This window comes from Anabrus simplex, chromosome 1 (genome assembly GCF_040414725.1).
Source record: "Anabrus simplex isolate iqAnaSimp1 chromosome 1, ASM4041472v1, whole genome shotgun sequence".
NCBI lineage: Eukaryota > Metazoa > Arthropoda > Insecta > Orthoptera > Tettigoniidae > Anabrus > Anabrus simplex.
Window position 1 is genome coordinate 1,222,024,340 of NC_090265.1, and position 12,251 is coordinate 1,222,036,590.

Sequence of the window (12,251 nt, forward strand, 5' to 3'; positions counted from 1 at the left end):
TACCTTAATTAAGGCCACGGCCGCTTCCGTCTAACTCCTAGGCCTTTCCTATCCCATCGTCGCCATAAGACCTATCTGTGTCGGTGCGACGTAAAGCCCCTAGCAATAACCGATCCAATCTTTTGGGAATTAATACATTAAAGTGTCATCCATTTGTGAGTCTCATATTAAATTGATGGTTGAATTCCTTGTTTTATGTATAGGATGAATCAGTAGATATGCAAGAATTAAATAAGAACTGAGGAATAATTTAAAGAACATTTTGAGAAAGGGAACAAGGCATCCTTGGAAGCCTGTCTGAGGTGGCATGAGCTTAAACATGTTTCACTATCGCATACTGGTTTCCATATCATGAATATTTGTCATGTATGTTTATTTATATGGAGTATGTACATTTACACTTTTTTTAATGTATATCTGAACATATTATAACGTTCTTACATTTTTTGTATCATTCACAATGTACCATTTTGTAGCTCACAACAGTTGCTCAAAATAGTGTTTTGTTTCCACCTTGCAAAGATACCTACCAGGTGTGCTCCAATACACATTATAGGTGACTATAATCCTGGGTACTAATTCCATATCCATGTCATCTGGAGTCTCGTAAATGAGGGAGTTTAGATATCCTTATAGGAAATCATTATTACAGTACTTTGTCCATAAAATAACACACAATTCCCTTCATATCTCTCATTCATTGTTAATGTTCAGTATTTTATTTTACAGAAAGCTGCCTTTGCCAAGTTCCCAGATCTGCGCAGTTTCTCCTTGGCCAATGTTGCCAGTGTGGATACTCGAGAGGCATTACTGAAGCACTTTGGACCCCTTACGTAAGAGCCTATATTTTTGATGGTGCTGTTTTTAGCACGTAGTTGTTTAAGGAACAATATCGCATATCTGACAGTGCTCTTCCTATCCATTATTTTCCTTATGACTTTTCACGCTTCCCAGCCATATATGGGTATGCACTCCATCAGAACAATTTTCGTTGTGTTCATTTTCCTGTGCTTGAGTATAAAGGAAAATGAACCTTGATACATTATAATGTAGGAGTGTGCAAATATGTCATGCAAACATACATCCCTACAGTACGGTACAGTTATTATGTTTTGTTTTATGTTGGAAACTGTTAATTTATTGAATTCTGAACATATTTCTTTTGTCAAGTACATATTGTTTATGCCGTTTTAAATGTGTGTGCTAGTGTATCATATTTATACTAATGTGTAACTTAAAAGGAAATGGTTGAGGTCATCAGTTGAAACTTTGTTTGAGACATAGTCGAGATCAGCAACATGTTTAGAAAAATATATATATATATATTGCACCCGCCTATCAAGCGGTCAGTGCAAAGTTCTCCCGGTAACTCGATTTCTTCTCAGGGTATTCCATCTATCGCTCATAAAATCTGTGATTTTATATGGTTAGTTTTTTTTACGTGGTTTCGCAAGAGACTTGGTCTGTTGAGATGCACATCATGGGAATACCTATACGCACAAGTAAGGACCTGTGGCCGAAAACCTCAAAATGAATCTCTTTCTTTTTGTCAAACTCATAAATTACTTATATCTACAAAACTTATTAGCTAACTTACAAACTAGCCGTTACCCAAAAGGAATTCAAAACACAGGCACTTTCTAAAAGAAAAATATAAGAAAATTTATTGAATAAATCATGTTCAATGTAAGTTAATGTGAATTCTGGGTAGTATTATCTTAATAATATTTAAGCATAAAGGATTAGAGTCAGCGCTGGCTCAAATAAAAGTAAAATAATTAAGCTTTAAATTATTTACATTCTTTCTCATTTAATGTTCAAATTCATATTAGTTATTTACTTCTATATTCGTAGCCATGTTCCGAAATGTATTTGATTTTCTCTAATTATATTCAAGAGATCACTGAGCAATTACGGTCTCCATATAAATACTCGTTGCGAATACCGTCACGCTAATTATATAAATTATTCTCACCACATTTAAGTCATCTCACTGTGATAAAAATGGATGGTTTGCTAAATTGAAACGTAATAAAAATTAAATGGGATAAAGTCAGATTGCGAATGTAAATCTGATCATATCTTTATGTATGTATCTCCCAAACAAACTCTTGCGTGAGTGTGAAATCGTAAAACTGCTCTCCAAATTTTCCATTCATAAATCTGAACTCTGATTATTTGGTCACTTATCTTGAATACGCATAAATAACAACTTACGGGCTAAGACAATACCTCCTTAAAGCCTACGACATATGGCTCCTAACTAACCATTATCCTATTCTTTATATTTAAAACACTTCAATTGAAATCATATCTGCGTGCAAAGAAAAGAACATCTATCTAACTGTTCAAGTAGTTTCCGATCTACACACTCCTCCATCAACGGCTCAATGTGCTTTAGCTAACTGCTCTTACTCAATATCTCTTATGTGTACGAGCTACTCAACTCGTATGGACAGTACAGAATGAAATTAATACGTATTATATTGAAACATCACCACACCAAAGAATATCACATGTATACTTAGTCATGAGCCTAGTAAACCGTATATTAAAGAGCTCTCTTATACTCGGTACCTGCCATTTACCAATGTCAGATAAAAACTGTCACGATTCACAATTCTACCATAATACATGTCAATCTTACCTTAAAATGGTCATCTGCGCGATGTTCACACTTTGACATATTCTTTCCATATGACACAGAAACTCATCACATGTAAATCTAACACAACGTTTCCTCGGCGAATAGCAATTCTTTCTCTTACCGCAGAATATAAACAAACATCTATATTTCAAGTATTCCTTAATATGCTCCAAGAAATAACCACATTTCAACACCATTCAAATATACATTATCATATCACCGGCATACATATTGCCGTACGCATATAGCCGAAAACACCCAAAACTATATAGCAAACATTTTAGAATTGCCTTGTAATAAATGCATTTTAATAACCTTTTATCTTAAAAACAGCAGTTTGAGTTCAATGCCCTCTTTCTATGAAGAAAGGAATACGTAACTTAACTATATTCATCTGTATCGCGCAGGTAAATTCATGACGTAATCTTTGTACAGGTAAACGAGATTAATCGAAATTTCACTAGTTATATAGACTCATTGCTATTAGGTCTTCACAAGTAACACTTCTTTCATTTACTCATGCTAGTTTCTACTTATGTATGCAAGTGCGGTAGCCTGTATATGATATAATAGAATTCTAATTCTACACTGCCATCTTATCTTATAGCCTTAAATATCTCACACTTCACTTTATGTTTCACACACATTCTTAATTAATTCATACATATCACCAATTATTCAGCCCATGCCGAAGTTAGATTGAGGGTGTAGATTACAAGAAACTACTCTACTTAAAAAAAATGTATGGACTTAGCTCGTCAGATGCTACGTTTGGTCTGGTTGTCGCTCCATTCCTTGGTTGTGGTTAGACCCTCAGTTAGGATCTGGATCTCTGGTTGGATAACGTCTTCCTGGTCATCAGCTGGTCACATGGCTCGCCGGTCCAATCATCAACTGGTCCTCTGGCTCGCCAATGCTGATCCTCATCATCCTGTCCTCTGGCTGGCCGGTCCAATCATCATCAGCTGGTCCTCTGGCTCGCCGGTGCATATCCCCAGTTCAGTCCATCATGTAGATTTAGCAAACAGTCATCATTCCAAATCTGCAGACAGCGTAGAAAATTCCTTTTGCGGAGCAATCAGTCATGATATATTCCATAGTTCTACTGCTATTCTAAACGACGAAGTTTTCTTCGGTTGGAATAAGTTCTCCGTATATAGATATTAAGTTTATAACCACAGGGGTAACTTTCTTCTCATACGAAATTGTCGGTTCTGCAATATGGTGTATCCTTTTTCTTCAATCGCCGAGTGGCTGCTCACCGGATCCAAGTCAGACGTATCTCACCACAAATTATTTATTTCTATGATATCTCGTCTCTTTTTAGCATACGCCGGTGAATTATTTTATCGGATGTTATCGCCGATTGTAAAAACAGTCAATATCTTCCTCAGGAGTTTAGGATAATCTTCAAATGTAAAGCTTAGCTTGTATTTGCGTCTTACTTGTGCAGTTGAAATTTTTAGAGTATATCTTTAAACAATCAGTCCGCTGCTATATTTTTTTCAAAACAATTCAAAATGAGCCTCTACTGTTCTGTAGTGTCTTCCAAATCAGTCCGTTCCATGATGTGCATGGTCTCCTATATGCTGTATTAATAAGAAGTTCATTGCCTTAATAGATCGCATGGGCCATACCTTCCTACACCGCCATTTTGTAAATGGTCTACGAGATGCGAACGGGCACAATATATATATCCTTAAATCTTTGGACTGGTAAAATCATAGAAGTACATGCATGTACATGTTTACCAGTACATTTGGCTTAAAAGTTGACACCTTAACTTTTGTATGTGTTTGTAGCAATAACACTCTTATGAGTGGACCTCTTACTTGTGCAAAAACATGAAGAAATGCTAAAAAGAATTAAGATTTTGTGATTTTAAACCATCTTTAGGCTGACTGGCAAATCTTTGGATTACCTGTATTATACAACAACTCGCTTTGAAATGTGTATGGTAAATTGGGTTCAGATGATGAAAACATTGTTTCACACTGGGAAAACTAGCAGAAAAATGCAAGGATTATGAAGATAAAAGCATTTGCAACTGTGATAATTTGGCCTTTTCCTTATTTTCAAAGTTCTGCCCAGTAAAACAGTGTCTTTGGAACGTGAAACATGTGCTAGAGGCAAAATTTTAAAAGAAAGGCTTTCCATCCTGCCATATATCAATATGATGGACACATTTGAACAAATTATTACTAGAAAGGCCGTTAAATGTATAGTAAAACCTGTCTTCAGCGGAATAGCAATGGACCAGTTGCTAACGGCAGTTTCTGCTTAATGAAGGTTACATAGAAAGAGATCAGGCATTAACAGATTACATTAAACTTTCTGTACTGGTACAATAAACACTTGAAAACATGTCAAATATTAATAGAATGTGTTAAATTGATAACTTTTATTACCAGTACAGTAATGTACTTTACCTTCTCCAGCAGTTGAATAGAGTTTTCCAAATTGCAGTGGTCTTAGAGTTGATTGTCTGGTTTTCCACAAAAACTTTAGCCTCAGGAATGACCCAAATATGCGAATAATACCACCTATTGAACCACAGGTGAAAATTCCAGATTATAGACAGTTATTTGTAGATTATCCCAGGAAAGTTGATTGTCCATTCAGTCCAGTTGTTAAAAGGAAATACGTAGCAGTTTTGAATGTAGTGTACCACATACCATATATCTGCCCTTGCAACACAGATCTATCAAGAAGGCCCTTCAATGAGTGTTGATGCCCGCCCTCCTGATGAAGCTGTGAAGCAGAAACAAGCTTGTGGTGGACTGAGAAGAAATTTATGTGGAAAACCTGGGATTGATGAGGAGAGAGCCTATCTATTTGAAGATGGCAGTGTATGAAGAAGTGGAGATTGTCCTTATCCTTTTGTGTTTTCATGTTTGTCCTTGTCCTTTTTCTGTTATTCTCTCTCCCGTGTTGACCTGCCACTGTGTTCCTTTTCTTGTTCCTATCTTTCTTCATTTGACTGGACCATCTAGAATGTGTATGATGGTTAAAATCCACTTGGGGGATTGGAGATTTTCTGTTTTAGGGCATATTTTATTTTTCCTTTCTGTGTTTGATAGTTTCTGCTTAATCTAGGGTGATTTACATTAAATTTTATCCCTAATCCAAGGGACCAGGATAATTTTCTGTTAAAGGTAAGTTTCCACTTAATAGAGGGTGCATTTAAGACAGGTTCAGTTTTTCTGTATATGTTTTAAAGGGATATTCCTGGGTGAACTGAACATAGAGGGGTATTGACATTTCCAGGCCTGGATAACAAGGACAAAGGTACCAGTAGTTGTTGGAATTTGATCAAAGAGTGGGAAGGCAAAGTAGCAGCACGGGCATGTTGGCTGTGCAGTTAGGGGTGCACAGCTGTGAGCTTGCATCCAGGAGATAGTGGGTTTGAACCCCACTGTCGGCAGTCCTGAAGATGATTTTCCGTGGTTTCCCATGTTTCACACCAGGCAAATGATGGGGCTGTACCTTAAGGTCACGGCCGCTTCCTTCCCATTCTTGGACCTTTCCCATCCCATCATCACGATAAGACCTATTTGTGTTGGTGTGATGTAAAACAAATTGGAAAAAATAAAAATAAAAATTACTACACTGTGAGATGTGAACATATTTTATATTTTATCTCTGAACATGACTTCTGGTTGAACACTTAGAACAGTTTTAAACAGTTCACAGTTTTAAAGTATTTTTTGTAGGTAGTGTTAAGACATATTTTAGCTTGAATGGGCAGTATTGAATGTGCATATGAACTGGCTGAATGTTTCAGTATGTTGGATGTGATTCTTGTGCTTTGGAGCAAATTGGATTCATAGAAATCAATCTGTCAGTGCAAGGTTAAACCACTGGAAGAAGAATAAAGAAAACATATGATTATTTCAGATAATCTGGATCTGTTCAGTATAGTTAAATAAAAGAATATTTTTACATAATTTCACATTACTGAGGAAAGAAATTTTTGAACGGTTTGAAAGAAGCCAAATTTGTTTCCTTCAGTGTGCAATAACAGTGTCCAGGAGTATAAGGGTTATGAATCTGAGCATTGTCAACTGAAATGGCGTATGGCTTTTAGTGCTGGGAGTGTCCGAAGGCAAGTTCGGCTCGCCAGATGCAGGTCTTTTTGATTTGACTCCCGTAGGTGGCCTGCGCGTCATGATGAGGATGAAATGATGATCGAGACGTCACATACACCCAGCCCCCATGCCAGAGAAATTAACCAATTATGGTTAAAATTCCCGAGCCTGCCAGGAATCGGACCTGGGACCCCTGTGACCAAAGGCCAGCACGCTAACTATTTAGTCATGGAGCCGGACTGTCAAATGACATCATTGTACTCATACAATAAATTCATGATTGGATCCAGGAAATAGAGGGTTCTAACCCCACTGTCGGCAGCCCTGAAGGTGGTTTTCTGTAGTTTCCCATTTTCACACCAAGCAAATGCTGGGACTGTACTTTAATTAAGGCCACGGCCAGTTCTTTTCCACTCCTAGGCCTCTCCTATCCCATCACTGCCATAAGACCTATCTGTGTCGGTGCGATGTACAGCAAATTGTAAAATAAAAAAATAAAAAACAGAAAAATTCATGAGGAAGCGTATTATGATGCCATGACAGAAATAAAAATGGACAACAGAATGACAGAATGAATGATGCTGAACTAGACATGGCATTGAAGAAATACACAAATTATAGCATTATTTTTTAATTAAAGGAAATGAAGAGGCATGCAGTTTAATATGTGCTCTGAGAAGATAATTGTGAAGTATTTTGCTATTCAGAATCTTATGACTGATCCAAGTTGGCATTAGGTCATGTTATGCTACTCCTCCTTTCCCTTCTTTTCCACCCCATGATCACAGGAAATCTATCTGCATCAGTGCAACGTTAAACCACTGGAAGAAAAGAAAACGATTATTTCAAATAATCTGGATCTGTTCAGTATAGTTAAATAAAAGGACATTTTTATATAATTTCACATTACTGAGAAAAGGCATTTTGAAAATTGCACATAAATTTAAATGCATGACACTATGTATTTTGTTTGTCGGATTTAGAAAAAAAAGATGCATGTATATTTATGAAATAATGTTTTCACCTATTTATTGTGCAAGATCGTAAGCTTTTCCTGAACAGCAGACATTCTTTATAGGTATCTGTTATAGAGAAGTTTCCTAGCCCTATATTTACTGTCTTTTTCAACACACCTTATCTGGCATTGTGTGTAAATTAACATTAATGTTTGCAGGCCAGAAAAATTACGTGCTATAGCTGCATACCTTAACTTGGTACCACCAACTAATGCACAGGAAATAGCTGATTGGCTGCGACTGGATAGACACTTCCTGCTTGAATTATTGGTAAGTTTGTTGGATATTTTGATTTTATATTTACTTTACATTTTTTACTGGTGTGACTATTTAATATTTTGTTTTGTGTCCATATCCATGGATAAATGGTTAGCATGCTGGCCTTTGGTCACAGGGGTCCCGGGTTCGATTCCCGGCAGGGTCGGGAATTTTAACCATCATTGGTTAATTTCGCTGGCATGGGGGCTGGGTGTATGTGTCGTCTTCATCATCATTTCAGCCTCATCATGACGCGCAGGTCGCCTACGGGTGTCAAATCAAAAGACCTGCACCTGACGAGCCGAACATGTCCTCGGACACTCCCAGCACTAAAAGCCATACGCCATTTCATTTCATTTTGCATTGTGAGATTTGCTTCACTCAGTTTTTTGCAGATGAATATGAAAATTCCATTATTATAGATTTTTGTTTTGGGTATGTAGTCATAGGCACTGGAATTGGAAAGGTTTTAAAGCACAATAATATGAAGACCGCCTAACAGTTACTGCTATGCTCAAGACTCTTGAAATCCTTTCTCCATAATCCCTCTTCTTGCGGAAGATTCACATTCTCTTTTTCTTCTTCTTGTAGCTTTTCCTGTTTTATGGATTTTAATGAGCCTCCTCTTGTTTTCTTATTTTACACCATATCCTAATCCATGTTTTTCTTTTGAGTTCTTCTGGGAATAGCTCCATCCATCTTTTCATAAGCCTTTTACCTTTGAGTTCCATTTTCAGCACCTTCTTTCGCTCATATAATGAATAGAAAGGTACAAACAAGTTCAACTCAAGTCATAAATAGAGAAAGATAGGAACATCATATCACATTCGCATTGGCTCTCTCCACATGAATCCCATTTATTCTATATCATTTTGTTCTCAGCCCCCGACGAGCTCATTTTGGCTTCCCAACTTCATTGAGAGGGCAGGCTTCAACCCTCATTGAAGAGTCATCGCGGCAGATCCATTTCGCATACTGACCTGTCATAGTGTTTATTCTATTATATGTTCCTTTCAATGTTCCTGTCTTTCTGTACGTGGCTTGACCTTCTTTCCTTTGTAGTTTACTTCCCTCTGCAGAATATGACTTTATGATAAGAGCTTGCCTTTTCTTGCATTTTAATCTGCCATATCTGTAACTTTTACTGTTCTCTAGATATATTCATTTCTGATTCTGTCTATTCTGGCCACCCTGCACATCCAGCACGAAGCATCTTCAGACACACATCAACTACTTGAGAAAAAATATAATGATAACAGAAAGAACAGGGAGGAAGTTGGCATCAGTTCAAAAGAAATCTTTAATAGAGATATGTTTCGAGCTAAAAGTGATAAATTCAAGGGGTTCCAGGAAAAACAAACTGAAAAGTTCAAGTACATATGGTCAGAAGAGAGGAAGAGGAACCACAGCAAACTGATGAAGTACTTCTGGGAGAAGAAGAAAGGACTAACCAGCAAGTCAGTTGTTTACTGTGGTCCAAAGTAGGCCAAAATCAAAGGAAGAAAGAAAGAAGAAGAAAAAGAAAAGGATACCAGTTCCAGTGCAAAATCCCCGATATGATGGTTTTCACCACTAGCCTGAACATAGATCAAATATGATGCCAGTATTGCCCTAATTGATCCACTGTAGGATGCATGATAGCCAGTTGGCATCATCACTGTCTTCTTACTAAGGTGGCCATGGTTTTAATCCAATACATTTGGAATTTTCTAAATGAAAAGTCACATGCCTGTGGTTCAAATTGCACATAAAACTGAAGGTCTCATGGCTGTTCCCACCATGTTTACAGTTGTATAAACTACTGTTGTGCTTGCTTGCAGTCCAGTGTCAAGTGCCTCAATATTACAACATAGGTATTTTTTCTAAGTTTTCCAAACAGGATTTTACTAAATTGTTGCTCACAAATGCTATGCTGTAGCTCACAAGTGATATGCTCTATGTATATTTCAACTGTCATGATTTACTCGTGAGAAACTGGAGCAAAGTCTTGGTGAAATGTTAATTTTACTTGCAGTGTACCTCATTTCACTCAACAAAGACCTGAAAGATTGTTGTGTCTGTTATGATTTCTTTAAAATTTAAATAGGCCTATCTGTTGATCAAAGGGTGTAAGAATAAAATTATCCTACAACTTTCTCAGTATTTAACTAGAATGTAATTTTATATAACCATAACGTAGGGCAATTTGGAAACTTAGGTATCACCCTACCATTCCCTTCCTCCCTTGTCCATGCAGTGTATCATGAAATTGTGTTCTTTTTTTTTTATCTACTTGCACATGACATCCATTCTCCTTGTGAGACTCCAGATCCCAAGATAGTAGGTTCAAATCTGGCAGAGATAGTCGGATTTTTGAAAGGCGAAAGAAAAGTCGTGCAACACTCCATGTTGTGCAATGTCAGCTTGTAAGACATCTCTGGTGACATATTTGGTGTTTACCCAACAAAACTCAGCCACTTGTTGTTATTTACCGTATCCATAAAATTGAACTCAGAGTCATTTCTCCAGCAACTTTTTTTTTCAACAGGTGCATTCATCTTTCCTTTCCCTGTGTGGATCTAGCGTGAATCTCAATCTATATATAAAATGACATATCCTGACTGACTGATTCATCATCGCCGAAAAAACTACTGGACATAATGAAATGAAATTTTGGGGATACATTTATATTACAGTGTAGGTGCTCACTAAGGAAGGATTTTTGGATATTCCATCACTAAGGGGGTGAAAAGGGGGTGAATTTTTAAAATGTGTACATCTATATCTGAAAAAGATGTGAACAATGGTATTTGGAATATCCTTTAAAAATAAAGGAACATATTTTTTTGTTTTCAGAAAGTCCACTTATGGGGGCTAAAAATAAGTGAAAAAGGGGTTGAATCCTTTCTATGAGGATACTTAATTCTCAAAAACTGAAGATATTACAGATGTGAACATTGGTTAATGAAATCTCCTTTAAAAATAAAGAAATGCATATTTTTTGTTTGCAGGAAATCCACTTAGGGGGGGGGGGGTGAAGAGAAGTGAAAAAGAGGGTGAATTTTTAAAATAAGTATTAAAAAACGTAATATGTTACAGGCTTATAAATTGGAATTTGGAATCTCCTTTAAAAATAAACAAACACATATTAGTTTGTTTTCAGAAAATGCTCATAAGAGTGAGGGCTGAAAGGACTAAAAGAAAGGATTGAATCCTTTAATTGGGATACTTATATCTCAAAAACCAAATATGTTACAGCCGTGAAAATTGGTGTTTGGAATCTCCTTTAAAAATAAAGAAACACTATTTTGTTGTTGTTTAAAAAATCCATTTAACGGGTGTGAAAGGGACCTTTAAAAATAAAGGAACATGTATTCTTTTCTTTTGGAAAACCCAGTTAGGTGATTGGGTAAGGCCTGATAAAGGGGTTGAATTCTTTTTGTGGGGATACTTATATCTCAAAAACTGAAGATGTTACACACAAGGAAATAATGTTTTGAATATCCTTTAAAAAATAAAAAAAACACAAATTATTATTTTTTCGACTTGGTAAAGGACTGTTTCCCATATGTACAGTTTCATGTTGCATGTTTCAGAGTTAGGTCTGCCAGTAGCCTGGTCATCTTAATCCCAAAATGCAATACTGGAAACATGGTTTACAAAGAGTTTCTTGGGTAAATTAAACTCAATTTTTCGGTGAGTTTTATACTTTATGAATTTTCAGATAGTGTCTCTTTTAATGGATTATGAAGTCCACGCGAGCAAAGCTGTGAGTAACAGACTGAAAATGAACGTCTGTTTTTGTTTTTGTTGTTTTATGTAATAAGACAGCAATCGTCATTCGCACCAGTTTCCTTGTGCTAGTATCTCTCATGACTGGAATGGACATAGCTGCCTAATGGACAAGAGATTTACCGTATGGGGAATGAGAGGACTTACTGTGGTGCATATGCTCTAGACATACATAAGTGCTAGTCGGAATCTCTAACCAGTCGAGATGGACTGCATTGTTTAGCTGTTGAAAACTTTCAGGCATTAGCGAAGCAAACTAAAATGAACATTATGAGAATTCAAAAACCAACATAGATTTATAGAAAATAAATGTACTGTAAATTTATTGAAGCATCATAGAGACCACCCACAACAGACAATCATCTTTTTTTCGCTAAATTCCCTGGAGAATATGCCGCAGGTTAGTAATATAATACAGTTATAATTGTCTCAACAGTATATGATTTTAACTTGAAATTAAGCACTTAAATT

The 12,251-nt window shown here is 36.5% G+C and overlaps 1 protein-coding gene across 2 annotated transcripts in view; it reads left to right on the plus strand.

Moving 5' to 3' along the window:
- The window catches only part of LOC136858203 (RNA helicase aquarius), a 686,829-nt gene that overhangs the window by 549,259 nt on the left and 125,319 nt on the right, over positions 1–12,251 (plus strand). For both annotated transcript variants that reach the window (XM_067137584.2, XM_067137585.2), the window contains exons 8-9: positions 730–833; positions 7,910–8,021. In XM_067137584.2, coding sequence (XP_066993685.1) covers positions 730–833; positions 7,910–8,021 — 216 coding nt within the window. The remainder of the gene's footprint in view (positions 1–729; positions 834–7,909; positions 8,022–12,251) is intronic.